The 25,915-nt window shown below is 40.3% G+C and overlaps 2 protein-coding genes and 1 pseudogene across 3 annotated transcripts; 1 reads left to right on the top strand and 2 right to left on the bottom strand.

The window, feature by feature from the left end:
- Positions 1-204: 204 nt before the first annotated feature.
- Positions 205-5,201, bottom strand: LOC112182641 (elongator complex protein 1). The gene is made up of 5 exons (XM_024321153.2): positions 4,935-5,201; positions 4,514-4,853; positions 1,295-4,340; positions 1,014-1,112; positions 205-937 (listed from the first exon to the last, which is right to left on the bottom strand). The coding sequence occupies exons 1-5, from the start codon at positions 5,094-5,096 to the stop codon at positions 622-624; spliced, it is 3,963 nt and encodes a 1,320-aa protein (XP_024176921.1). The 5' UTR covers positions 5,097-5,201; the 3' UTR covers positions 205-621.
- Positions 5,202-6,138: 937 nt separating this feature from the next.
- Positions 6,139-15,049, bottom strand: LOC112182640. 2 transcript variants are annotated; one of them, XM_040508799.1, is made up of 11 exons: positions 14,804-15,049; positions 14,151-14,244; positions 12,845-13,813; positions 12,643-12,758; positions 11,982-12,158; positions 10,905-11,862; positions 10,090-10,617; positions 9,688-10,013; positions 9,262-9,360; positions 9,056-9,181; positions 6,139-8,337 (listed from the first exon to the last, which is right to left on the bottom strand). In XM_040508799.1, exons 1-11 carry the CDS (start codon positions 14,918-14,920, stop codon positions 6,571-6,573), a joined length of 5,277 nt encoding a protein of 1,758 aa, XP_040364733.1. In that variant the 5' UTR covers positions 14,921-15,049; the 3' UTR covers positions 6,139-6,570. The 2 variants fall into 2 exon arrangements, with proteins under 2 accessions (XP_040364733.1, XP_040364734.1); XM_040508800.1 differs by having other exon boundaries at positions 9,739-10,013.
- A 7,211-nt stretch (positions 15,050-22,260) lies between these two features.
- Positions 22,261-24,995, top strand: LOC112170409 (annotated as a pseudogene).
- Positions 24,996-25,915: the final 920 nt, after the last annotated feature.

Genomic DNA, 25,915 nt, shown 5'->3' with positions numbered 1-25,915 from the left:
CTAATTAACATTATATTGTACTAAAAAAAACAAAAAAAAGTCCTCATGAACTAATCCTCATTTTAGTGATTCTTATTAGAAAGATTCCCTAATTGATAGAGCTAGTCACATATATGAAATTTTGTTCTTATAGGTTGTATATGTATATGGTACGTTAAAATAAAAAAACAAATAAACAATAACAATAACAACAATAATAGAAAGAAAGAAAAAATCTATGTATATAGAGGTAATGCATATCTAGGTTAATGAAAATAAGTATTCATTATAATGAGATAAAAATGAGCGTCAATTACTATATTGATAGAACTGGAATTCGAAATTGCTCTTTTCCGGATCCTTCCCTTTATGCTCCTTCAGAAAACAGTACATGGAGTGCACCGAATCGGGGCGGAATGGGAGGATCAGGACTCAGGAGTGCAAGCTCCCCCAGAAATGTCCCAAAGTGCCCATCACTTCAAATAAGGATCATTCTTCACCGTCTGCCCGACCCCAATACAGGCATCATATAGAAGTCTGCAGAGTTGTAAAACCTTGGTAGCAGAGATGTACATTTCATCCACATAAAATGAGTCTCCAAGCTGTCTCAAAAGATCTTGTAGTAGAAATTTACCAGAAGACTCAAGGAGAAAGAAATACTTTACAACGCCAAAAGAAAGCCTCGGAGTTTTGCACTACATCTCTAGTACTTTGTGTATAATGCTCCAAAGTCTGTGTCTGCTCATCTATGCCATCAGTGGATACTGTATCTTCGGCTAGTTTGACTGCTGCCATATGCGACTGTTGAAAGTTCTCTCCAGCCTTCTGCAGCTTTCTTGCAGTTTCAACCTCGCCAAGCATCATAAGCGTATGCAACAAGGATTTTAGCTCCTGTAGTGCTTCACTTGTTGGAGGCATCCCCTTCAAGTGATCAACAAGAGCGATCTCCTCACCAGGACTGCAATGTCAAGTAGTTATTTGAGACTGAATGAGGAGGAACAATGGAAACATTCCAGAAAAGAGCATTTAACTACCTGCCAGCACGGATTTTTCCTTTCTTTCTCTGACGCCTGGCATCTCTAGCCCTGCTAGCTGCACTTGATCTCATGGAAGTGGCAGAGCTGTTCCTAGTCCTGCTCACAAGATTAGGCACACACTTAAAATACAAACTTTAAGATGTGCGAATAAACTTGAAGATGTACAAACTTTAAAATACAAACTTTAAGATGTACTTAATGGAGACTTAATGGAGAATCATCCTCCCAATGAATTAAAGAGGTAGACCTGTATGAATAAAAGTATGTAAAAGACATACCCAGTGGTGTAAGCACTCATTCCACTGAAATTACTGCTAGCTTCTGAAGCAGTATCATCATCAAGATCGTTCATTGACCGTTCCTCTGACTGGACTTTTGCAGCAAGGAGTAACCTTCTTTGCCTTAAAGCTAAGTAGCGAGCCAAGTACTTCCCTACTTTCTCCAAACCTTCCTCGTATTCACCAATCAGCAAGACTGCACATTCCAAAGCTGCATTCTTCACCTCAGAGATCAAATCCTGTCTACTGTGCATTAAAGCAACTCTTAAAGCTTCCTCCCAGTCCCTTGCGCTAATCAACAAACTCATCCCATTGTTAATTTCACCACAATACTCCAGCGCAATTTTGGCAGCTTCCTTTGGTTTACCAAGAGCTTGCAATTCTTCACATAGATCATGAGCCAGTTGCATTATCTCATCTTTACCCAGTTTTAGAAGCCCGGCAACTGTAAGCACCTTACCCCAATTACCACAAGAACGGTACGACTTCAAAGCCTTCTCAAAACTGGAGCAGCACAAATAAGTGGTAGCAGCATCCTCAAAGCATTTTTCATTGCTAAGATGATCTCCCCAAGCGTCGAGAACTTGCCTCTTCTTGTTAGGATCAGCTATCAGCTGAAGTCCCAGTGGAAAGAGTTGAGGATTTTTCTTCATCAGGTTCATAGAATCTGCATAGCAAGTGTCTCCTGCAGAAACAATGTGCTTGAGGGCCTTCTCAAACCTCTGCAGCCGAAGGTCAATGTTATAGCGCATTAAAGTATCAGGCATACTTTCCAATTCTTGAAGAAAAGGAAGGAATTCTTTAGGGTCCTGCTGAGAATTCAATGCCACCATAGCTGCAAGGTTCAAATCATAAAGGCCCAAAGCTGCCTCATAAACAGATTCCGAATCAGATAACCATAGGAGATGCTTCAAAGCCTCTTCAGCAGTGGGGTAAGACATTCTCCTTTGGTCATTGGAACCTGACAATTCTGCCTCACGGATAACTTTTATTCTCTCTAAAGCCTCATCAAGTGCAGGGGGGTCACTACGAGCAAGAGTGGTCAGAATGCAAAGCTCCCTTGCAGGAGTTTCCGGTAATTGATCCTCAAGAGCCTTCCTAATGGCCAGCAGCACAGAAGATACCTTGTTATTGGAATCAAAACCCTTGGAGTCCTGCGATTGCACATCTTTAGCTTCTTTAGGAGAGGGTGAAGAAATAAATTCCTTATATAGCGTCTCTGTAGTATCTTCATTCTTTATGGCACAAACAAACTCAGTCATGTGGTTCAAATTATTGACCTGCTTGACAAATTCTGCCGCTGATTGAAGAAACACCTGCCAACCACAATAGTCAACCAAGACATTGAAATCTATCCTCTGACGCCTCACCATGAGAAGTGCATCTCTAAAACGCCTTTGGACCAATGCATTGCAAATAGAGGCCAGGACCAACTTTCTTGGGTAAATGCATTCTAGATTGCCACGAGATGGTTGCAACAGGACAGCGGCTTCATCTCCATGAACGACACCAACAACTTTGGCACCTCTTTCCCATATGTTTATAAAGTTTCTATTTTCTTCTCTTTTCTTCTTACCAGCATGGATGAAGTTCTCATGTTTTATCTCAAGTTCTTTTTGCAATACATCTGATATTTCAACAACAAAAAGCAAATCCTGCTTAGTTGCCAAAATTAAATGTGTGATCACCTGATCAGCCAAATTTGAGTAGAATGAAAAACTGCTGCAGTTGTTGCATATTATCTTTCCACTGACGTGCAGCCTACAACTGTCATCAAGTCCGAAAAGCAGAGGTTTCGATGACACACTATCTCCAACTAGAACCGCACTCATCCAAGGGCAAGTTGATGAGAAGCTCCAATCAAGCTTTGAAGCCCCTCGGGAGATGCCTAACTTTGGAACATACTCATAAACCTTTCCACCATCAAATTGAACAAATGCTGAACCTTTTGAAGCAGGATTAGGAGTAATTCCAATAATGGTCTCTTCTAGAGAGTTTCGACTGGAGACTTTAGCATTCCAACCTGAGCATGTCAATAAACCTGGGACATGATCCTCAGAGCATGTAAGCTCAATTTCCTGCAAATAAAAACCAAGGTCTTCCTCACCAAGTGAAGTCTGAGGCAAGTAATTACTATGACTGAACCCATGGTGAGAAACAGCAAGAATCTTATGGGGATCCAACCATATTAGATGCAAAACTGAACCAAATGGTGAATCAGAACTGGACGCTTCAACAAGTAACTCTTTTCCTTCTAGATCTTCCCATGTATCAGTTGCAGGAAGCTCTACAATACATAAACAGCCATCTGATAGAAAAGCAGCCAAGCAGTTCTTAGAATTCTTGGAGTAGAAGGCAAAGTCCCGGACAACACTCGAGAATTTAAGGCTGAATAAATACATAGGAGGTGGCATTAAGTATAAAGAAAGGGGGGTTACAAGTATCTTGGAGTCATCAATTACCAATGCAGTTGAGTCCTCCATCACGGCTGAATTCCATATGAAGTTGTAAGATGTAATCTGGCCGCCAAGAGTCCAACATATTAACTGCAGTGGCCTTGTTGGATTCCAGACAAACCTCACTCCGTCGTGTCTTGGGTATCTAATTTCAGATTTTAAGTACCAGTGATTGTTACTGAAATACCAAATCTTGACACAGTCATAGTTATCACATCTGACAACGGCGGCAAGAAGATCTGAACTGCAATTCCACTTGAGAAATTCTACGGTTGCATTAGCTTGCTCATTAATGCTAAACAGGCTTCTTTCTAACCCATTCCTCTCGTAAAACACGATTGCAGGACACTCATTTTGCGCTTTCCTATCATAAACAGCCGCAACTTTCGCCCCACTTGGCATCCAGTCCACCACTGAACCCATGAACGACTTTGATTCCGAAACAGCATGTAACGCCCCTGAATGTCGCTCCCAAACCTTAAGCCTCTTAAGCATAGAGGTAGAATCCAACGCCTCGCTTAGTGTGACAAAGTATTTCCCATCACCGCGCCAAGCAATGGGGCTTTCAATATTCGACAATGTTAGATCACCTGAAAACCATAGTCCAGTCATTTCGATCACACATCAATGCCACACAAGTTATCCCTAACTAACCTTCAGTTCACACATTTCTATTTCCCCAATCAAACAATAGCAACTACGCATCGAATCAAAGCGAAAATCGGAAAATTAATAAGCAAAGGAGAGAGAGAGAGGTCCTTACATATGCGGCTGCCATCTTCAGCAACATCCTCAAGTGCAGTCTCGTAAAGCAAGTCCCAATCCAGAGTCATCACCAGTATCTGCCCAGTCCCTGTAATTATAGCCAGAACATCTCCATCCGGACTAGCCGAAACACACCTCACACCGCCGTCGACTCCGCCGACGACTTGCGAGGCATTGTCATCGACACTATGCAGCAGCAGAAGGCCTTTACTGGTCCCAACCAAGAGTGCCTCCTTCTCCATGAGGTAAACAAACGAAGTGATGGAGTCCTCGGCCTCATCCAGCTCGATCCGAGTGACGTGCGCGGGAATCGAGGTCTTGCTCCACGCCCTCTCATGCTGTAAAGCAAATTTAAGAGTCCGAATTAGGGTTTTGGGAATCAGAAATTAGGGTTTAGGAATTGAGGAGGGGAGGCGAACCTGGAGAGAGGAGAGGTGGGTGGCGTAGATGTTGTTGGCGGAGGAGGCGAAGAAGAGGCGGCTCTGCTCGATGTCGAAGGCGGAGAAGAGGATGAGCTCTTCTTGTGGGGACTGTAACTGGAGGTTCAGAGAGACCTCCGAGTAGAGTTTCAGATTATTCATGGCGCTAAATCTGTGCCCTAGCTAGTCGTACACCGACTGGGGTTAGGGTTTTGCAGCGAGGGTTTAAGCCCCAAGCAAAAATGGTTTCCACAGAGAAGAGAAGATGATGTCTCTACTCTATGGTGTGGTATTGAACGACATGTCGCTGCCGATTTTTTTTTTTTTTTTTAACCTTCATCGCTTTTTCTTTTCCTGGCTTTTTTGTGGGAAATGGGAAATAAACAATGCCGAGTTTAATAGCGAGGACTTGTATAGTTGTAGTTAAGCAAGATCATTAAGTAATTGGTACCTGAATGAAAATTAGTTGAAAGAATGTTAATAACTTAGTATTCTAGTGGTTTTAATTGTTCATTCTAATGAAGTCGCATTAAGCACATATTTAAATTTTCGTGTTAAACTAATTTAATTTGTTGAACTGAACAATGTTTGAATCAAATAACGTCAGCATCATGAAATTTCATTAAATTGTCTTTAACAATTAACATTACATTTTTAAGTTGTGATTTTATTGTCAAAGAGTCGATTCTTTAACACTCCAAACCACAAAACCCTTGCCTTTAAAATGGGAGAGGGATTTTATGCACAAAGCCCCAAAGAGGTGAGATCACCGAGGAAAAATATCAGCCATTAGTTCAGATTATTGTGCTGACATGTTAAGACTGTTTGCATATTTTTATTATAGTGCTTCTGTTTATGTTAGAAGAGCCCAGTAGAGAAGACAGACAACGTGAGTATCATGAGTCATGAAGACTGCACCAGGAGGTTCAGATTGCCAGAAAACCTGAGAGGCGATGAACATCTAATCCCACGCTTTAGAAAAACTCCAATGCTTCACCTGACCATACTTCCAGGAGAAGTGCTTCCAAGTCGATTATTAGAGTGGCTGTTTGTAATGTACAATGACCAAGGAGAAGACAAGGAGGGTCATGAGACCAGGATACATGCAGAACTACCTCAACTTACACCCAACTTCTACAGGGTTCGATCAGTGAAATGTATATAAAAATTGCATAAAAAGTTAAAAATTGGTGGGCAACAGAAATTCAAAAACTAAACACATTCCCATTTCATTTCTGTGATTCATGTACAACAATCTGGCAGCTACAATAAATCAACAGATTGTGTGAAGTTACTAAGAAGAAGGAAGACAACATGAAATATAAAGCAAGCAAAGTAAGTTCACCACAAAATAGACACTGCACCTCATGTGCAGAGATTCCTTTGTCTCTATCAAATTTCAGAAAGTGTAGCGAAGTTGCTGAACCCTTAATCTCTTTGATTGCGCTCCTATCATGTACAAGCTTCTGTAGTTCCTAATTTCACATTTAACCTTCTGTTAGCAAAATTGCATCAGAAAATCAACTCTGCCGACTTTCCAATTTACCACTGTATCATATACAAGATCAAGCCTCCACACGCCACATATACTCAAAAACGTGGCCCCAAAAGCTTTAGAAATGCAGAGAAAGAACCTTTAATCAAGTTCTATACCTTTTTCCTTTGCTGTTTCCACAACAGTGTTCATATTCCCTGTAGTCATCATAGAAAGCATGTAATACGATTTCCACAACTTGACAGAGAAAGGATATACAGATAAAGCTCTCTTATAAAACCTCTCAGAAATAACCTCAACATTCACCATATTGCCCAATATGTCTGCAGCTTCTACCCATACATACTCTGGCGGAATTGGGACTGCACGAAAGATTGCACTGACCAAGTTTGAGCTAGCCCAGAACAAAACACTGACTGAAGTAATATCAGTCACATTGTTGCCAGTAATTAACAGCTTACAGACAGAAATAGCTAACTGATAGTTGGATGGAGTTATATCCAAGATAGCTTCAACAAAATCCACCAGACATTTTGTCTTACCAGTCTTTTTCGGTAAAAGAGAAGGTCCATACAACACTTCAAGAACTGAATTTACAAGAGCAAAATCAGATGAGAATGGACTGAATGCGTTACTAACCAGCTGTCGTACTCTTGGCTTCTTGATGTTGGCAATAAACTGCCTAGATAATGGCTCAGATGAACGGAAAACTTCGGCATCACCTATGTAACGTTTCAAAATCTTCTCCATGACACTAGGACAACCATTCTCCTTAAATCCTGATTCCTCACTTAGCATAAATAATGCATGCTCCCTCATGCAATGCTTTGAATATTCTGGCACAGCAGCCTTCAATGCCCTCTCGAGGGCTAAGCGAGCTTCTATCTGATCATTTTGGATTAACTTATACAGCGAGAGATTAAGATATCCAAACATTACGTCCATCTGCTTAGAATCAGTATTAAGTGTCTGCAGAAATGAATCCGAAGCCAATCCTAGTGAGCCATCTGAGTTATCACACTCCATGTCATCTAATGTACCATTTCGAATACAATGAACTTGCCAAAAAGAATGAAACCAACGGCCTATAAGTTCTTTACCAAAATCAAATTGTCCTTTCTGAAAGGCATATACAACATACTGATTCCAGATGCATTGAATTCCCGGGACTTCTTTTGGCCAATTATTTAGGGCTTCCTCAAATCCGTCAAAAAGCGAATCACCAGGAGCATGTTTTTGGGCCCTTGCCGATATTAGAACAAGCTCTAAGCAGGACGGGAACATTTTAAGATATTTACCCAGAAGATTACTACACCTTTCTAAGCTGTCAATAGCTGCCATGCACCTTAAGTGGCTCAGAGCAAAAAAATGTGCCAAACTGAGATTAAAATCACCTTTATCCAGCGATTGACATACAGAATCTTCTACTGCTTCCATCAGTTTGACAGCCCTCTGCTTTTCATTATCTGTTAATTCAATAGAAGGCCATTCTATTGCAAACAGTTCTTTCTGACATTCAAACTGCAGTACTACAGCATCAGGAAGTTTCCTATAGATAACCAAGTAAACACAACACACCCCCAAAATACATTTGTCATGACTTGTTAGGCATTTGGGCATATCAGTAAGCAATGGAGAATCGGGGTCATAAATATTTGTGGCAGCAGAGAAGAGTCCACAAATTTTCTGAATGGCCCTCTCAACATTCCCAGACATGCATAGACAGTCCACCATTTGCAAAACTAAGTCTAAGATACAAGCACTAGCATGCACTTTATCTTTGGCAGAAGAAGCATGGCGGCACAGTGCTGAGAGGGCAAGATCGTAGGTAACCAATCGGTCACTTAGCCGCACCCGACTGTTGATGAACATAATCCAAAGTTCATAAGATTGATCATTGTAGTTGACCTGAGGAAGAAGAGGAGAAGTGTTTCCAGACAAAAGTTTCAAATTTCATATCTAGAATGCACAAAGAAACAGCATGTTGAAAAAGACTAGAATAGTAGATAACTAACACAAGAGTGGGAAAAAGGGGGAGAAAACCTCAAAAATGGAAGAGAAAAGCTTGTAGGATGAAACTTATTTCGAGAGATAATCAAGCCAAAAATTGCATAAATCATGTTATAGACTGTTCAATGGAATATAATTCAGAGAAGGGGGGTCTTACTACCTAGGTAAGAAATATAGTATAGGTATATGTTTTCCTTACATACACATCATCTGGCTGCATGATGTGTATGCCCCAGGCTATCAGAAATTAATATGCACCCCAAAAACACTACAGCATATCAATCAGATTGCTTGGTCTTGGATGGAAAGATATAAAAACAATTGTTTAATGAACGCAATGTGAAGAGTAGTGCAACTAAGAATCAAAATATCCATACAGGAGGCCAGGGGGTTAAACCTAAGCTCACAAAAATTAAAGTATAACATTTTAAAAGGGATAAAGTAAATGAAGATAAGCATAGCTTGCGTGTTCCAGCTATCAATGAGTATCACCAACTCCTAAATGCCAAAAATGTCTATAGGGATGTATCCACATGTGTAACTGCCCCAAGTATTCGTGCTTCAAAAAAAGAAAAGAAAAAAAGATTGCAAGAGTAGGAATTATGTAATAGCATACCGCACAAGAGAACATGTCATCCTTCCCTACTGACTTCATATTGCTATAGTAAATAAGTAGATAAAAGACCCAGAGAACTACGGATGTTGGATCAGCCTCAAGAGCACGTGCCAATACAGGAAGAGCCTGCAAAGGTAAGAAATATAAGATAATACTAAAGTCTCTGATCAGAACTAAAAAATTGTGGTCACACGAGCATTTGTTACCTTTTTCATACCCTCAAGTGCATTGACCTCCTGACTGAAAATTAAAAGAGCCTTTTCCAGGTATTGCTCATTGTCAGCCAAAGCTTGATCCGGTTGATTCTAAGTAATCAAATTGTGAGAAGGAAAGTTAGTACAAAACAGGGTGATGGACTATTGAAACAGCAATACAGTTGAAGAGCATTACAGATTGCAGATTATTTATGATTGATACGCAAGCCAGATAGAAAAGAAAAAAGGAGGAGGGAAGAGGGTGGGATTGAAAAGACACATAGAAGTTTAGAAGCTTGGTATACAGGGAACATAGAAGTTTAGAAACTACAAAATATTTCACAGCACTAGATAATGCAACACACTAAGTATAGGAACAATACAAGCATGCAAGATAAGGCAAATGAATGAGTGAAAAGAGGAAATCAATAAACAAACCACTCCGCTATTTCTACTCTGGAAATACGATGACTGTCTGTTCCAACTCACAGGGACCTCAATGCGGCCGTCATTTCCATGCGAGACCGGTCCATCTGTAGGAAAATCTTTTTGAAACGACTTTGACAATGCTAAGAAAAGGCTGAAACACTTCTTCCAGCATTCACCATTTCTCCGTGCTAGAACAGAATCATATGAATGCAGATCAGCTTTTAGAGTACTTAAGCCAACAAGGTAAGTTGGTAAAGTCATACAATTGTGACGCCAGGGAACTTTTGCTGAACCATCACACTTTTCTTTGCAAAACGTTTGTCCAACCTGACAACCTGCAGGAAAAAAAAACTTTTCAAGAATGCAAAAAACAACATGCTAGTCAAAATTTCATGAAGGGATTAGACATACCAGCAATTTCAGAATGATCATGCTGATGTGGAGACATATCGGTGGTAGAGTAGTCCTTAACATGCTGCCAAGGACACTCATCATTGTTGCATTTTCCTCGTAGCTCATACATGCAAAGTGGCCAAAAGGGATCAACAGCAGGACCAGTGGTATAAGAGCCATCTTCTCTATCACATAATTTCACCAGAGCCTTTTTCGTTGTGTCTACCATGGTACTGCTAAACTGCACTTTACCAGAGTTTATACAAGCACCTTCTTCAATATTAGTATCACGAGTTCCACTCTGTTGACTTCTGTCCTGATGTTCCATCACATTGTTTGGGTCTATAACCTTCATATACCCAAAAGCACTACTCAAGATGTAGGAAGGCGAAAAGATCATAGAAGTCAATGAGTGGTCACCTCCAAAGGAACATCTGTCCTCAAAATATCCACTGGAATGAGAATTCAAAGACAAATGTTCGATGGAATGCTTTCTCTGGATCTCAAGAGGAGCCTCAGTGAAACTTTTTTCATGCACATCAACGCCTACAAGGTAAAGACAAATATCAAAACCTGAATAACAGCATGATAAAAAAAGACCTCGTGATGAGCAATAAAAAATCATATATTGTCTCAAATGTAACTTCATCACCACTTCTGCATGCCCTTCATCAACACATTCACCCTTTAGTTCAAAAAAATTTAAAGCATGGGGCACTGACCAACATGTTAAACTCAGATTAACACTTTGGTATGCACAAGAAGTCTAATAATTGAAAAATGGACCTTTTTTTGTGCTTTTAAAAGAGAATATGAGCCCAAAATGAGATTACCCTCAATATCAGATTGTTGATTTTTCTCCACCTCTGAGACGGGAGAACTGCCGTTTACTTTTTGTGGTTCTTCACTTCTCGCATCATTTTCAGCCTCTCGTTCCACTGCAATCCCTGTGCCATTACATACAACACTGTTCTTCAACACATTTTTTGTTCCTAGCTTTGCAAATAGTGTAGACCTCAAAGCTTTTTCGAGAAGTAAAGATTCCTCGTTGGGGTCAATAGACATTATCCTATTTGATTCATTATCTGTCTCCTTTTGTTTGTCTACAAGATGGCATTCACCATTGGGTTGAACAGATTCATTTTCGAATGAAAATGTATCATCATCTTCATTTGCTGAACCATTTGGTTCATTGGATGGAGAGCAAACTCCATCTGTGCCAGTATTGCCCAGAAGAGGCACTGGCTCAGATGTACTAGCGTCAGGTTCACTGCATGGTTCTGAGCCAATGTTTTCTCCACTCAAATGCTGGTAGGGATTCGGGATCTGAGAGCTGTTAACACATTGGATGTTGGAATCAATAACCGCTAGATTGCAGTCATTCTGGTCCGGCAGCATCTGATGGCTTGACGTGGGTATCAAATTCACATTTTCAGACAAGTTATTAGGGTGATCCAACCCAAGTCCAGCTTGTTCATTCTGCCTTGAGGAACATAACAAACTGGGATTGTTAATAATGTAAGCACGGAAGTCAGCAGAATATAGTTCCCTTTTCCGATAAAGAACATCACACCTAGCATTCGCCTCAAGAAGAGCCCTCTGCGCTTTACGATAAGCTTTAAGAGCATTTTGTTCTTCAATTTCACACCTTCGCCTATGCTCTTGTGCATCCTCCAGATTCTTGTCTAGCATTTCCTCCATTTGAACCAATGACTGCATCTTCATGTTGTCATCTCCTGTAACGTTTGCATTACCAAAACAGTTCGAGAGGTTTGTGTTGTTTAGGAGTGCCTAGAAGGAAAATAGAAAGAATAAGTATTAACATAGTTAACAAATAACAGATAGAGGGAATTAATACAATCGGACAGAAGAAGGGACCTCACATGAAAACTTAGTGACCAGAAACAAACCTGACATTTACTGTAGAATGAGGGTTCAAGTCTCTTGTCAATGGATATGGTTTCCTGATGGTCACCACTTCCCATTAAATTCTTTCCTGATGTTGGATTGTTGAAGAAGGATCCAGGTTCTGGATGGCCGCTATTTGTGTTTGTGTTAGTATTTGTATGATTCAACTCCACACTATTCTGTATTAACAAACAACAATGAAAACTTATAATTAAATACACTGACTAGAAAAGTTCACAATATACATAAGTCAGGTCTCCCATATTTAAACCCGAGGCAAATTGATGTTAAAATCATTCAGGATGAATTAAGATTATACAATATGATATGCATGACAAGTGTGGATGGAAGTCGAGGCAAAACCTATTTACATAAGGCGATGATAGCTATTCCCTGGTAAACTCAGTGTTTTCTGCAAGCTTAATTCAACCATTATGGAAACTCTTTCATACTATTCTATAAGTTTATTGAACCTCTATGACATTTAAATTAATTTGAAGTATAAGGATCCAATATGACTGTAATAGTTTAGCTAAAAGCACACTGTCAATTATGGATATATTACTAGGCCAGGCTGAAGAGGGGATACAATAGGTCAACCTACAATACAGTTATAGTAAGCTAATACACTGCAATACTGTAGTAATTGACATATTCACTTACCAAGTTATTTGGAAAATCAATGCACGTCATATTTGCCAGTGATTTAGCCTGGTTAACAGAATCCATCTGCTTACCCCTCCCATCGGACTGGATATATTTAGCATTGATGCCAGCACCTGCATATCAAAAACCGCTCTTATTGATGCAGCATCTCGAAAGTGTTAACCAGGCTAAGTGCATAGAGGGAAAGCAAGTTACTGACCTTCTTTCAGTCCAGTATGTATATTACCCAACATTCCAGCAACATTTTTATCATTAGGATCTTGCCATTTTACAATGCTCGACTCTGTTGGACGCACTTGATTTTCTTTTTGGAGATGATCAATCTTACTGGTGTTCAATTGAGTATCGTCCTCCATTGCTGGGGTTTTTGACGGTAATAAAGGTTTTGCAACAGGTAATTCTTGTGGGCTTATTGTAGTTAGCCGAGTCGAAAAAGCACCGCTGACTTTTATACGCTTTTTATCTGGCTCTTTTGGTTCTGTCTGCATACCATCAGAATATCCTGTACTGTACTTACCAGGTCCATCTCTGTGCAGGCCCTTAGCATTCTCATCCTTGCATGTAACTGATTCCTTAGTTCGCTGGGCAGACTTAAGCTTCAGTTCACTTTCCTTGAGCTTCAGTTCAGTCTCCTTCAGTGCAATCTGCTGTCGCAAGTCTTGAAGTTCATATCCACGCTCTCTGTTCACTATATTTTTGTTCATGGAATTGAAATTTCCAGCTCGAGATCCTTGCTCAACTGATGAAGGCACAGAATCTCTAGAATTCACTCCACGGATATTCGCCATTGATGTCATAAATGTGCGATTCATAGACAACTTTTTGGGCATTACTTTGTTCACATTTCTGGCAGGCTGTCCCAACTTGTTTGGTTTTGCAAGTGAAGAAATGGGTGGTTTTCCATTAGCATTCCCTCGAGCCATATTACTTTTAGTTTGTAAAGCTTTTAGTTTCCCACGCTCTTTTTCTTCAGAATCACTCTGACTGTCATCATCTGAGAAGCTTATCACAAGATTATTGTTGGGCCCCGAGTGGGCACGTGGAGGACGCCATCCAGGTGTAGCAGGTTTTAAGGGTACTCTGTTTGCATCATTGCTCTTCTGGGAAGTAGATTGCTTGGAGGTTTGGCACTGAATATCAGCAGAGCTTGCAGGAGATACAGCCTTCCCTGTGAGATAAACATAAGTCCATCAGACAATCTAGTACGCGATGCTGAATCATGAGGGACCATGAAATTTAATGCGACAAAAGGAAGTCACCAATAAGTACACTAGTCTGCTACATACATGATTTGTTCACATCTGCACATTTTCATTTCACCCACATGCCTAAGACCAACTTAAAATTTGTCAAAAAAAATTATTTTGGGAACTATCAGCCTCAGATGTATTGCCAATTTGGCAGGAGTGGGAGCTCGACAAGATGATATATATGAAATATTCCATCTTAATCTTTCAAACAAAACAAAATAGAAATCTTTCCCTGTGATGAAAAGCAAGACTTACCCGCTTGATTCCCATGGGTGAATTTGTTCACTGGTGGAACCAGCATGGGCCCTGTAGTACTAGTGGAACGTGCAACCGAGAGAACAGGATTTTCCTGTGGATAAAGAGCACCCATTAATGACAATTATGGATCTTCCTTAACTGACTATAATCACAACACACAATCATTAGCAAAATAGAAATGGTAGAAAGGCATTATCAGGTAAGAACCGTTTTAATAAAGAAGCTCGGAAGCAGAGTCAATCTGGTGAAGAACCTTATGATCTTACCAACCAATACCTCTATATTATCACTCATTCCAACATAACTTCTAAGTTCTAACCATAAACCCTCATTGAATCCAGAGCTTTCCGGTAGCGTAACGGATAAATTAAAACTCAAAACCGTGCAACCACAATTTCATGTACACAGAGACTAATTTCAACACTCTTACTCAATCTAATCCTATAAGTTACCCAAACTAAAGTAAACTCCAATATCCAGGAACTGAAACAATCTAACATCAAAAATCCGATTCTAATTTCCAGAATTTCCCCAAATCTATACACAATACTCATGCACCGAAACAACAAGCTCAAACAGATAATCAAGAACCAAAAATCAACACACAAGTTGCAGATGGGGCTAGGGTTTGGGGAGAGTAATAATCTTACGTCATTATCATCCGAAGATAGCTCGCCTTCTTCTCTGGATTTGGGAGGGAGCTCCGAGTTAGGGCTTTTGTCCGCCGCGGACTCGACCTGCATCGGCGCTGCGCCGTCGGGCTCCATTTCAGGCGGCGATTACGGCGAGCATATAAGGGGGTCAAGGTTTGGGTGACTGTGTGAGATTTGGAGAGTGAGAGAGGGAAGACCTTTATTGCTGTGAGATGTGAATTGCAAACCGATCAAGGGGATCCAGAAAAGTTACGGTCCGGAATTGGGCCAGCACACCCTTTAAAATATATGATTTAATAAAAAATTATAAATGTGAGAAATAATATGGAGGTATTTTTTCTTTTTCTCTTTTTCTTGTTTCCCTCTTGAGTCTTGACTCTAATTTCATTTTTCTGTTAGATTCATCTAATCTCTTATTTCCGTGAACTCTTTTTTTTTTTTTTGACAAGAGGGCCGGTACGGCTGCCCTCAAGCCTTGATTAATGAAACCATAGAATACAAGGGGAGACATAGGGCCTAAACCTCATGTTACAAAATGTAATGTATTCTAACATGCACAAATTAGCAAAGAGTGCACATCTAGCAACTCTATTTGCTTTGACAAAGCGGTGACATAATGGAAAGATAACTCTACAAAGGAGAAGCACCATAACAAATAGCAAAGCTTTCCTACTATGTTGCCACATGGAATTTAATCCAGCGACACTCTGTTTCATCCTGCCACTAGAAGGTTGCGACCATTTGACAAAGCAAGGAACTCGTTGCCTAACTAGGACAATCAAGACACGCAAGGTGCCCATATCGGGACAACTCCCACCTCTTCTTATTGAAAACAGTAAATAAGTAACAACTAACAAAGCAAAGTAAATGAAAGCTAAAAACGTAGCTGCCCAAATTGGGCCCAATTTCTGAACCCAAGCCTAATAGTCGTTTAAGATTTGGAGAAGACCATGACTGGCCCATGAACGTTATTGTCTCACCCCTAACGTCGCACCACCATCCAAACAGAACCACAACCACCGTCGAGACCTCCCCACCATTGCTGCAACACCGTCAAGCCCAAGCCATCTGCCTAATCTGAGCTGCTCCCGTTTTGCCACATGCTGGACCAGAACGATCTCCAGTCCCAACCTGCCAACCACCGATCCACACAAAGAAGATCGATCTCCGGTACCACCTGCAATCATTCCCAACCAAGACGATCCTTGATCCCACCTGCAAACAACCAAGCTTAGATCGATCTCCGATCTCCGCCTCAACCCTATGAGCCAAATACCCAAACCTCGAGCCCCGACGATGCTAACAGGTGTGATCCGACCCTTCGCATCCTTTTTCCACCAAAGATCCCGCCGCAATCAATCCCGAAAACACACACGCTCCGTCGAAAAGATTTTCTTCCCCATTTTTAAACAAATTTCAGGCCAAAAATTCCCACTACATACCAAAAAGAGCAGCCAAGAGGGTCCTGACAAACGTGTCCAGTCCGACGACGAAGTCGCTAGGACGTGCCGCCGGACGAAGGAGGAAATAGAGTTGAGGCAACATGAGGCGCAGGTTTCGGAGCTTTTTTCATATTCCCGTTAACTTAAAGTACCGAAAATAAAAGAGTTATTTAATTTCAAGGTTTGTTTTGAAAAGTTTTGAGAAGAACATGAGTCAAAAGATCGAAATTTCTCAATAAACTTAATTTAAAGAAAATTATAAAATAGTTTCGGACTACCACCTGTTCGAATTCGAGACAATTTTATTGACCAATATGGAATTATGTTGATGTTGACTTGTCCAATTGTGTCTTCTTCTTCTTCTTTTTTAGGCTAAATACTGTTTACTCCATGAACTTTCACGGAAAAAACAGTTCAGTCCCTCGCCTTTTAATTTGACACGTTTACTCGTTGTTCTTTCAATTTTACACTCAATAGGTCCATTCCGTCACTCTCCATCCAAATCCTCCGTTAACTCCACATTTTTAAGGATAAAATTACTATAATACCCCTGACTTTCTCATTCTTTAATTTTTTTAATTGATTCTCTCTTTTTTTATTATGTTCGACATCAGACCAGATTGCCTCTTCATCACAAGAACCCTGATCTATCTTCTCCAAACCCTCTCTTCCACCACCATCATGCCTCCAAAATCAAAATCTCAGCAGTGCAAAAACCCAAAACAAGTCATAATTCCCACACCGGAAAACCCAACCCTATCGGAGTTCTCCACGGACCACGGCTATATCCAGAACCGCCGTCGCCCAGATCTCCTCCCTCGAAACCCTAACCCACGTCACGATCAACTACCTCGTGGCTATAGCCAAGTCCTCGGCCTCCTACAGCTTACTGAATTTGGTTTCTCCGAAGGACGAAAGAAGGAGTTAAATCAAATGAGAGAAGCTCTCGGTTTTCAAATGCCTTTTCCGGCGACTCCGATGGCGGTTTTGGATGCATGAGTTATGAAAACAATCCTCTCATCGTACTCTATGTCGGGCTATAATGAATTTTTGAAGTCAATTATATTTTGGAGAAATTGCATATTGGGTGCACACGGCCACAGTTGTGGCCACTATGTTCAGTGGTGGTTTTGTCTCTTATTCGGCCAATTCTAACTCGAATTCTGATTTCTACGATGATGACTGCATTTCAGTTACAAGATTGGTGAATTTGTGGAGACGTGAGCAAAGGGAGAATTTTTCCCAGCTACTGTGTTCTTCATCAAGGGACAACTTCATCTGTTCTGATGTTGTTTGGCATCAAGGTTAGTTAATTAGGTTCTTCCTTGGAGGCTTTGGATGATATTGTGTATATGTATAGTTGTATAGTTGGTATTCAATTACCTGAGTATGCGTATTGATCATAGGATGATTTGAAGTTCATGTTGGCACAAGGAAGGATTCGGTGAATTCACTGGTTCCTGGAAGTTGGGGAGCCGAAACTGGTTAAGAGGAGGAATGGGGAGGAGCTATGGGAGGATTTGGTAGTTGAGAATGGGAATGGGAATAGGGAATAGGGAATAGGGAATTTGGGTTAAGAGTAAGGGGGAGAGTGAAAAGGGTGTGTTTTGGAGGTGAAGTGTAACACCAAAGGGGGACATGGCTTGAAATGCAGAGAGGTTGGTCTTGTGGGATTTCAATGAGTTTTGATCGAAGACTGATAGTCTGATACTGGGTATTACAGGGTGATAAGGGGGTTGATTTTTGGGTCGAATTAGGAGTGGATTTCCTGCTTGGCTGAGAGTGATTTAGTGATGCCATGGCTGGAAGAAGGATTAGTAATGTTAGGTCTGGGGTTCAATATGGTAGATACTGGTCTGATGTCGAACAGAAGAAAAAAAGATAGAATAAAAACAATTTAAAAAAATTAAAGAATGAGAAAGTCAGGGGTATTATAGTAATTTTATCATTAAAAATGTGGAGTTAACAGAGGATTTGGATGGAGAGTGACGGAATGGACCTATTGGGTGTAAAATTGAAAGAACAAGGAGTAAACGTGTCAAATTAAAAGGCGATGGACTGAATTGTTTTTCCGGGAAAGTTCAATCAGTAAACATTATTTAGCCTTTTTTTTTTTTTTTGCCTTCTTTTCTCAACTCTGATTTAGTGTCACAAAAGGTAATACCAACATTGATGACACGTGGTACTATTGGACCACAAATATTTACATGCGAATAACTTTGGTACCTTAATAGGACATAAAGAGCATATTGTATTATACAGGGGCAAAGCCACGTTGGGACTCGTGGATCTCGTGCCCCACTGGTTTTTTGTTTTTAATTTCTCTACGGATTACTGAATAAGTAGTGTTTGAGTATCCATCAAATGAATGCCAATTTGGTGTAGTGGCACCGCCTTATTTTTCCGCTACTTATGCAACTACAGGTCTCATGTTCGAGACCTTTTGCAGCATTAGACTAAGTATTGTTTTTAATTTCTTGCTTTTTTAACATTAACACTATTATTTCTTATAATATTTTTTGGGTAAAATTATTTCTTATAATTTTAAAAATCAAAGATAAAATATGTTACCATCATAAAGAAAACTATTGAATTAATTAAAAAATATATAACTGTCTTTAAAAAATAATTGATATTTCTGTAACTTTATTTTAATTTATTAGTTTTTATTAAAATTTGATATATTTTAAGTTTCAATTTTTGGGTGACCCACTTGAAATTAATTTATGGCTCGGCCACTGGTACCACCGTACCAGTAAAAGAAAAACATTGTTTCACTCATTAAAACATTGTTCATATTGACAATCAAGATTCCAATTTCACAGTTCATAGCAAATGTAACCCCAAAATCCTCAATCTTTTGCATAATGAAAAATTGAAACAACTATTCTTTTTTTCTTTTATGCGTAAGTTAGTCAATAGGTACGACTATATATAAACCCAGATCACATAAAAGAATGAGTCAATAGCCACCATTAGCAAAATAGAGATATACCCAGTAAAGCAAATTTAAAAACAACAACATAGAGAGCAAAAATCGCCCCAAGCTTAAGGGTAAATCTAATGTTCTAAATGCTGCTCTTATTTGCACGAAATCAGCACAACAAAGCAACTTTAAATTAATGCAACATGCAATTCCAATTCTATACTTACTTCACCACATGTTTTCTTGTATTTTATAGGACTAAATTCAGTTTGTCCCCTCAAACTTTTGGGCAAACATCAATTTGGTTCCTGATCTTTTTTTTTTAATCATGACGGTCCTCACACTTCTATTTTTCATCACGCACGTTCAAAATTCAAATTTGTCTCCAAACATGACGTCAGATGGCTGAGTTGGACCCGATAGCATGGCCAACTTTTCAGACTTCGAAGGGCATAATGGACATTTAAACCCAATAATCTCAAAAAATAAAATTAATAAATAATAAACCCCATAATTCTTTCAAAAAAAAAAAACAGAATATATGGGGCTTGCTCAGATCGACATTTTTTGTCCCTTAGATCAAATCCAGTTCCTCTGTCCTCGCTTCTCTTCTCCCCAGCCGACAATGCCTATTCTCTTCTCTCCTACACTTGAAAATTGCATAAATCTTGTTCTCTTATCCAGGAGAAGGACCGTCCAATCTGGGTAGTTGGGGTCGCTGTCGACGAAGATGACTTGCCGGAGCTAGGTTCCTGCGAGTTAGGCCTATGCTTGGCCCTATTCGGTGAGTGGAATTTTGTAGTCCGAGGTGGTGGTATAGGCAGACATGGTTGTAAAGAACAAGAAAACGAAGATGAAGAATATGAAGGTCTCCCGCCTCCCATTTATCTTTCTAATCTGATTGTGTTCCTCACTTTCTTGAATTTCACTATAAGTGTGCAAATGTGAAATGTGTAGCAGTGGTGCTCTGTTTGTTTTGGTCTCATATCCATCCACGTCTTCCTCTCCTCTAATCTCGTCGACTTCTTCAGCCTCATAAAACTCTAATTCGAGTCAACTCCAATTGACACCCACCTCAAAAATCTCAAAAACTCCCCCAATCGATTTTCAAGGTAACCCATTTCTAAAGCTTTCATCTTTCTCTTCTGGGTTTCTTTCATTTTGGCTAAAGTTTCAATCTTTGGTTCAGTTTTTTTTTTTTTTTTTTTTGTGCGCAGGTTAGCTCAGTTATGGAATCTGGGTTCTGGACCTTTGTGGACTTTGCCAGTGGCTGAGTTGACTTGCCGGTGTGTTACTTATTGGAGGTAGAGGAGAAATCTGGTTTTAATGGTAAAGGGAAATTGAATTTTGGGTTTGATGATTTGGGTGGTGCAGGTGAAGTGAAATTTGGTTTTGACGGATTGAATGGAGGTGGGGATGCCTCTGGAGCGTACAGAGAGAGTGGGTTTGGGGAGATTTAGAGAGGAGAGAGAGTGTGTAGTCAGAGACTAGTTTTGATGGTGAAGAGGATTGAGAGTGGGAAGTGAAGTACGAGAGGAGGGTTGGGTTGCATTCATGGTGGGGGTTGAGCGGAGCTGAGAAGAAATCTGGATTTTTCGGGTTAGAGAGAGGGTTGTGGGATTTAGGAGGTGAGGAGAGATGAGAGGAGGGTAGTTTGGACATTTCATCTAAAATTAAGGGACAAGTCTGAAAAGTGGGCCATGCTGTAGGGTCCAGCTCAGCATCTGACGTCATGTTTGGATACAAATTTAAATTTTAGACGTGCGTGATGAAAAATAGAAATGTAAGGATTATCGTGATTAAAAAAGAAGTCATGGACCAAACTGATGTTTGTCATGAAGTTTGAGGGAGCAAACTAACTTTAGTCCTATTTTATATCCCGTAATACCTTGAAGTCTTGAACCACCGCAAACTTGAAACTCAGTTTCCTAATAAACAGAAGTAAATAAATGTGAGTAATCGGATCTAGGAAGTGATATTTGAAATAAACAAAAGCTGGGAACTTGTTAAAACAACCTTAGTTAGTAAGAAATTGTAACTGAAATCAACTGAGTAAAAAATAACCAAATTGTGGCTACAATATCATATCCTCATAGTCTATTCATCAAGCACATGTAAGTCTAGCTAAAGCAGGCTCGATCTCAAAGTTCCAAATCCAATGCCAATGGCAGGACCTAAAGTCACAAACTTTAATCACTAAAGCTTAAAATACTACAACCCCTAACTAAAAGCAACAAAAGAAACCATTTTGCAAAGATGGGCATCTCAGATGTGTTATGAAAATAGGCATTCTTGTTCTGAGTAGGAGAACTCATTATGTGTCATGTGCTGTGCACGTGTGCAGTAGGTTAATTAGTCGTTGATCAGGTTAATTTAGGTTGAGTTGTTAATTAACTGGGTTGTTATTGTAGCCAATGGTAGGTAGCTCATCCTTGGGTTATATAAACCAGAACTTTGTACTCCTTTCATCATCTATCAATATTTCAATATTTCTTCTTTGCGTTATTTTCTTCCTTCTGCAATTTCTTTCTTCATTGGGGTTCTTACCCTAACATCTGGTATCAGAGCCCACATCATGGGGCCGAGGAGCGCTGGGAATCCACCACCATGCACGTCAACACCTCCGCATCCACCTGACCTAGAGGAAGTCAGGAGGAAAAGGATCCAAATGGCAAGAGAACAGGCAGCTGCGTGGCACCGTGAACTCGAGAAAACTATGGCGTCGTTCAAGTCCAAGTTACTAAATGAGTTGAGGCAATTTCGATTGGAGCTCATAGCTCAGGTGATGGAGCCGTCGGTGCCGACTCTTCCGTACCAATCATATCTCTGCCAGTGACTCAGTTTGTCTCTTCGGGGCTGCAATTTGGGACCATCGAATCTTACAAACCGCCACCACCACCACCAGCCACAGTGGATCCATACCCATACCAGCAGAAGAACCGCCACCTCCTTCGCCATCTAGAACACTAGTCCCTCAGCCGCAGCACGCGGATCCCTACGGCTACGAGCTGCAACAACCACCACCTCCGCCGCCTAGACCATCAGTCCCCGTCCATGCGTTGGGTGAGTCACCATCCCTAGCCCACATGAGGTACACCCACCACTCCCTCTCAAATGGTGATTTTGATCGAAATGTGAACCAGAAACAGCCACAATTCTCTTTGAATGGTGATTGTGGTGCTGTCAAATTAACTGGTTTTGATAAGAAATTAGATGTTGAGGAGGGAGTGAATTCTGATAAGATGGTTAAGGTGAATAGTAGGGTTGGTATAGAGTTCCATGAGCTTGAGAGCATTAGTGCTAAGCAGGACAAGGGAGGTTTAATTGAAGATAAGCAGCAGCTCATCAATGGAATGTTAGAATTTCATGCCCTCCAACTGTTCGATAAAATGCCGAACTCAGAAGGGTTGTGTGATGCAAGAAGCACCGGGTTGTGTAATGCAAGAAGGACCATTATTGCTCCTATAAGCATTCGAGACAAAGGGGGAGGACTCACTACTCATCGTGAAGTTGTTGATGCTTCTGATGAGATGGTGATATGTTCTGTCAATGCTAAGCAGGACGATGATGGTTTCGCTGAAGATAAGAAGCAGGTTTCAGGAAGTGTGACTTACAATGGTCATGACATGCATGAATTTGTACCTCAGAGAAGTGCTGCATATAGCAGTCAACATGATGTTCATATTGGGGAAATGACAGTTGCAGAAACCTTGGCTTTGTCGGTAAGATGCCAAGGCGCCGGAACTCGTTATGAGATGCTAGAAGAGTTGAGTAGAAGAGAGAAAGAAGCAAGAATTAAGCTGGATATAGACTTGGATATCTACATGAAGGGAATAGCATCAGAAAGCCAAAGGGCAGTATTTATAACAAGTTATATTCTTAAGATTTTAGGACAGGATGGCTATGCAGATACCTTGGTAGGGGATCAAATGATAAGGGGTATATCTGGAGGACAAAAGAAGTGTGTCACAACTGGTGAGATGTCGGTTGGACCTGCTAAGGCATTATTTATGGACGAAATATCGACTGGTTTGGATAGTTCAACAACTTATCAGATAGTAAATTCAATCAAGCAATTTGTTCACATTCTCCACGGGACTGCTTTCATCTCATTGCTGCAGCCACCACCTGAGACTTATGATCTATTTGATGACATTATTCTTCTTTCTGATGGTCAAATCGTGTACCAAGGTCCCCGTGAATATGTTCTTGACTTTTTCAAATCCATGGGCTTCAAATGTCCCGAGAGAAAATGTGTGGCCGATTTTCTGCAAGAAGTGACATCAAAGAAAGATAAGGAGCAGTATCGGGGAAGCAGAGATGATCCTTACAAGTTCATCACAATTGAAGAATTCTCTTAGGCATTCCAATCTTTTCATGTAGGGGCACAATTACTAATGAACTTGCAACTCCATTTGACAAGACCAAGAGCCACTCAGCTGCATTATCAACCAATATGTATGGGGTTAAAAAAGCAGAACTGGTGAAAGCTTGTCTCTTAAGGGAGTTCTTGCTGATGAAGAGGAACTCATTTGTTTACCTTTTCAAGCCTACCCAACAATCAATATTGGCTCTGATTACAATGACACTATTCCTAAGGACTAAGATGCACCATGACACAGTGATTAATGGAGGACTTTATGCTGGTGCTTTTTTCTTCTCCTTGTATATTGTTGTGCTCAATGCAGTGGCAAAGATATCGATGAATGTAGCGAAGCTTCCAGTTTTTTATAAGCAAAGAAAGCTACTCTTGTTTCCACCATGGGCATATGCACTTCCCACGTGGATCCTCAAGATCCCTCTCACTTGTGTTGAAGTTGGTGTTTGGGTATTCGTTTCCTATTATGTCATTGGATATGATCCAAATGTTGGAAGGTTGTTCAAACAATACCTTATCCTCCTACTCATGCATCAAATGGCTAATGCATTATTCAAATCCATTGCTGGAACTGGTAGAAGCTGAACTATTGCTAATACACTTGTCTCATTCACAACATGCGTATATGTGGCTTTGGGAGGCTTTATCCTGTCAAGAGGGAATATAAACAAATGGTGGAAATGAGGCTACTGGATATCACCTTTGATGTATGGGCAGAATGCTATTATAATTAATGAGTTATTTGGCAAGACAACTCTAATGGAACTCTTCAATGTAATTGGTTCTATGTATGCTACGCTTCTCTTTCTCGGTATTAAGAATTCGACAACAGTTCAGTCCGTAGTGTCTATCGAACGAACAGTCTTTTATAGAGAACGGGCTGCTAGAATATCAGAACCCCTGTCCTTGAGTTCTTGTGCATCTGCATTGCGTAAAGTTTGTGAAGATGTTTCTGCAGTGATATATAAATCTTTAAATTTGGAGATATTGAGCTGGATAGCAGAGGGTCTGGAGAGCGATCACTTCCTTTTGGCAAATGAGGAAGATATTGTTTGTGCAGTTAATCTGATCTTTGGTTCTATTAATACCAAAGAATTACAGAACAACTTATTGGCTATATTGCTTTCTTCTAGCTTTGAAGCCATTGGGGAATTTGCTGATAAAGATAGTAGCCATTGCCTGAGAAAAAATTATGCTACCTATACCAAAGTGATCAATGATGAACTTGCTAAACATTTTTCTCATACTAAGTCTGCATCAACTCCTTTGAGGTATTGTTCTTCTTCAGCTACCTCAATCGTTACTACTTTTCTTCTTTCTGTGGCAGTAGTCATGTGTGTTACTACTTGTGGTGTGATGAAGACTATAGCAAAAGTACACATTGATGAATTTGCTGCGAAAGCTATGTTGCTGCCACATGGAATTTCTGATGTGGGAAAATGATTTATATATGATATACTTTGCTTGCAACTCTTGCTAGACTTGGTTAGAAAAATGTTGCAGACTTGGACATGGGAGAATACAAAATCTGTACAGACTCAAATGACTGTTATTAGTTTCGTTTGTTTCTCCATGGTGATAATTAAAGTTGATGATGTTCTGGAGTTCTCAAGCAGGGACAAAGAATTGATCAAGGAAAATTTTACATGTGAGAGTGTGACTGTTGCAAGGGTTCATCTTGATCAGTTCAAGGCATTGGTTAGAGGTGTCCAGATTTTGACTCAGAATGTGAAACTTGAGGACAAGTTTCTGTTAAGAGGGCTGCATTGTTATGAAATAGGCTTAAATAGGCATTCTTGTTCTGAGCAGGAGAACTCATTATGAGTCATGTGTTGTGCACGTGTGCAGTGGGTTAATTTAGGGCTGGGCAGGTAAAACCGAAATACCGAACCCGTACCGAAAATAGGCAGGACGGGACGGTATCAAAAATATGAAAATCACTATTCGGCCCGGCCCGTACCTATTTATATATATATAAATATTATATATATATATCTTGTCTGTCTTATATTGGAATATGGGTCATGGAGACCACGTGCAGCTCCAAAAAGGGCAACACTCCCTCCCTCTCTGTGGCCCTTTATTCCTCTCAGTTTCTTTATAGTTTTCTACTTTTCTTTGCTCTCTCTCTCCCTCCCCCCCCCCTCTTTCCGTCTTCACCTATATGTGGCTTTCTAATCTTTCTTTCCTCACCCTGTATTCAACTGCTCTTTTTCAGAGACATCACCACTGCACTTCGGTATCCTCGGCCCACCGCCATCTTCGGTCAACCTCGGTGGCGCCACAATCGCAGCACCACGCACAAGGAACGCCTTCCAGATCTGTTCCCATCGATTTTAATATCTTTTTTAAGATCTGGGTTT

This window comes from Rosa chinensis, chromosome 1, assembly GCF_002994745.2.
Source record: "Rosa chinensis cultivar Old Blush chromosome 1, RchiOBHm-V2, whole genome shotgun sequence".
Lineage (NCBI taxonomy): Eukaryota > Viridiplantae > Streptophyta > Magnoliopsida > Rosales > Rosaceae > Rosa > Rosa chinensis.
The sequence above is the reverse complement of the archived record's forward strand: the minus strand, read 5'-3'. Positions and strand labels throughout refer to the sequence as shown.

What these genes read in the sequence shown, in the direction of transcription:
- LOC112182641 (XM_024321153.2), bottom strand. Translation starts at nt 5,096, where the DNA reads ATGAATAATCTGAAACTCTACTCGGAGGTCTCTCTGAACCTCCAGTTA. An exon ending in ATGAGTGCTTACACCACTGG is followed by an intron (nt 1,113 to 1,294) that starts GTATGTCTTTTA and finishes TCTTGTGAGCAG; the next exon opens with GACTAGGAACAGCTCTGCCA. An exon ending in GGAAAAATCCGTGCTGGCAG is followed by an intron (nt 938 to 1,013) that starts GTAGTTAAATGC and finishes TTGACATTGCAG; the next exon opens with TCCTGGTGAGGAGATCGCTC.
- LOC112182640 (XM_040508799.1), bottom strand. Translation starts at nt 14,920, where the DNA reads ATGGAGCCCGACGGCGCAGCGCCGATGCAGGTCGAGTCCGCGGCGGAC. An exon ending in CACCCATGGGAATCAAGCGG is followed by an intron (nt 13,814 to 14,150) that starts GTAAGTCTTGCT and finishes TTTATCTCACAG; the next exon opens with GGAAGGCTGTATCTCCTGCA. An exon ending in TGATCATTCTGAAATTGCTG is followed by an intron (nt 10,014 to 10,089) that starts GTATGTCTAATC and finishes TTTTTCCTGCAG; the next exon opens with GTTGTCAGGTTGGACAAACG.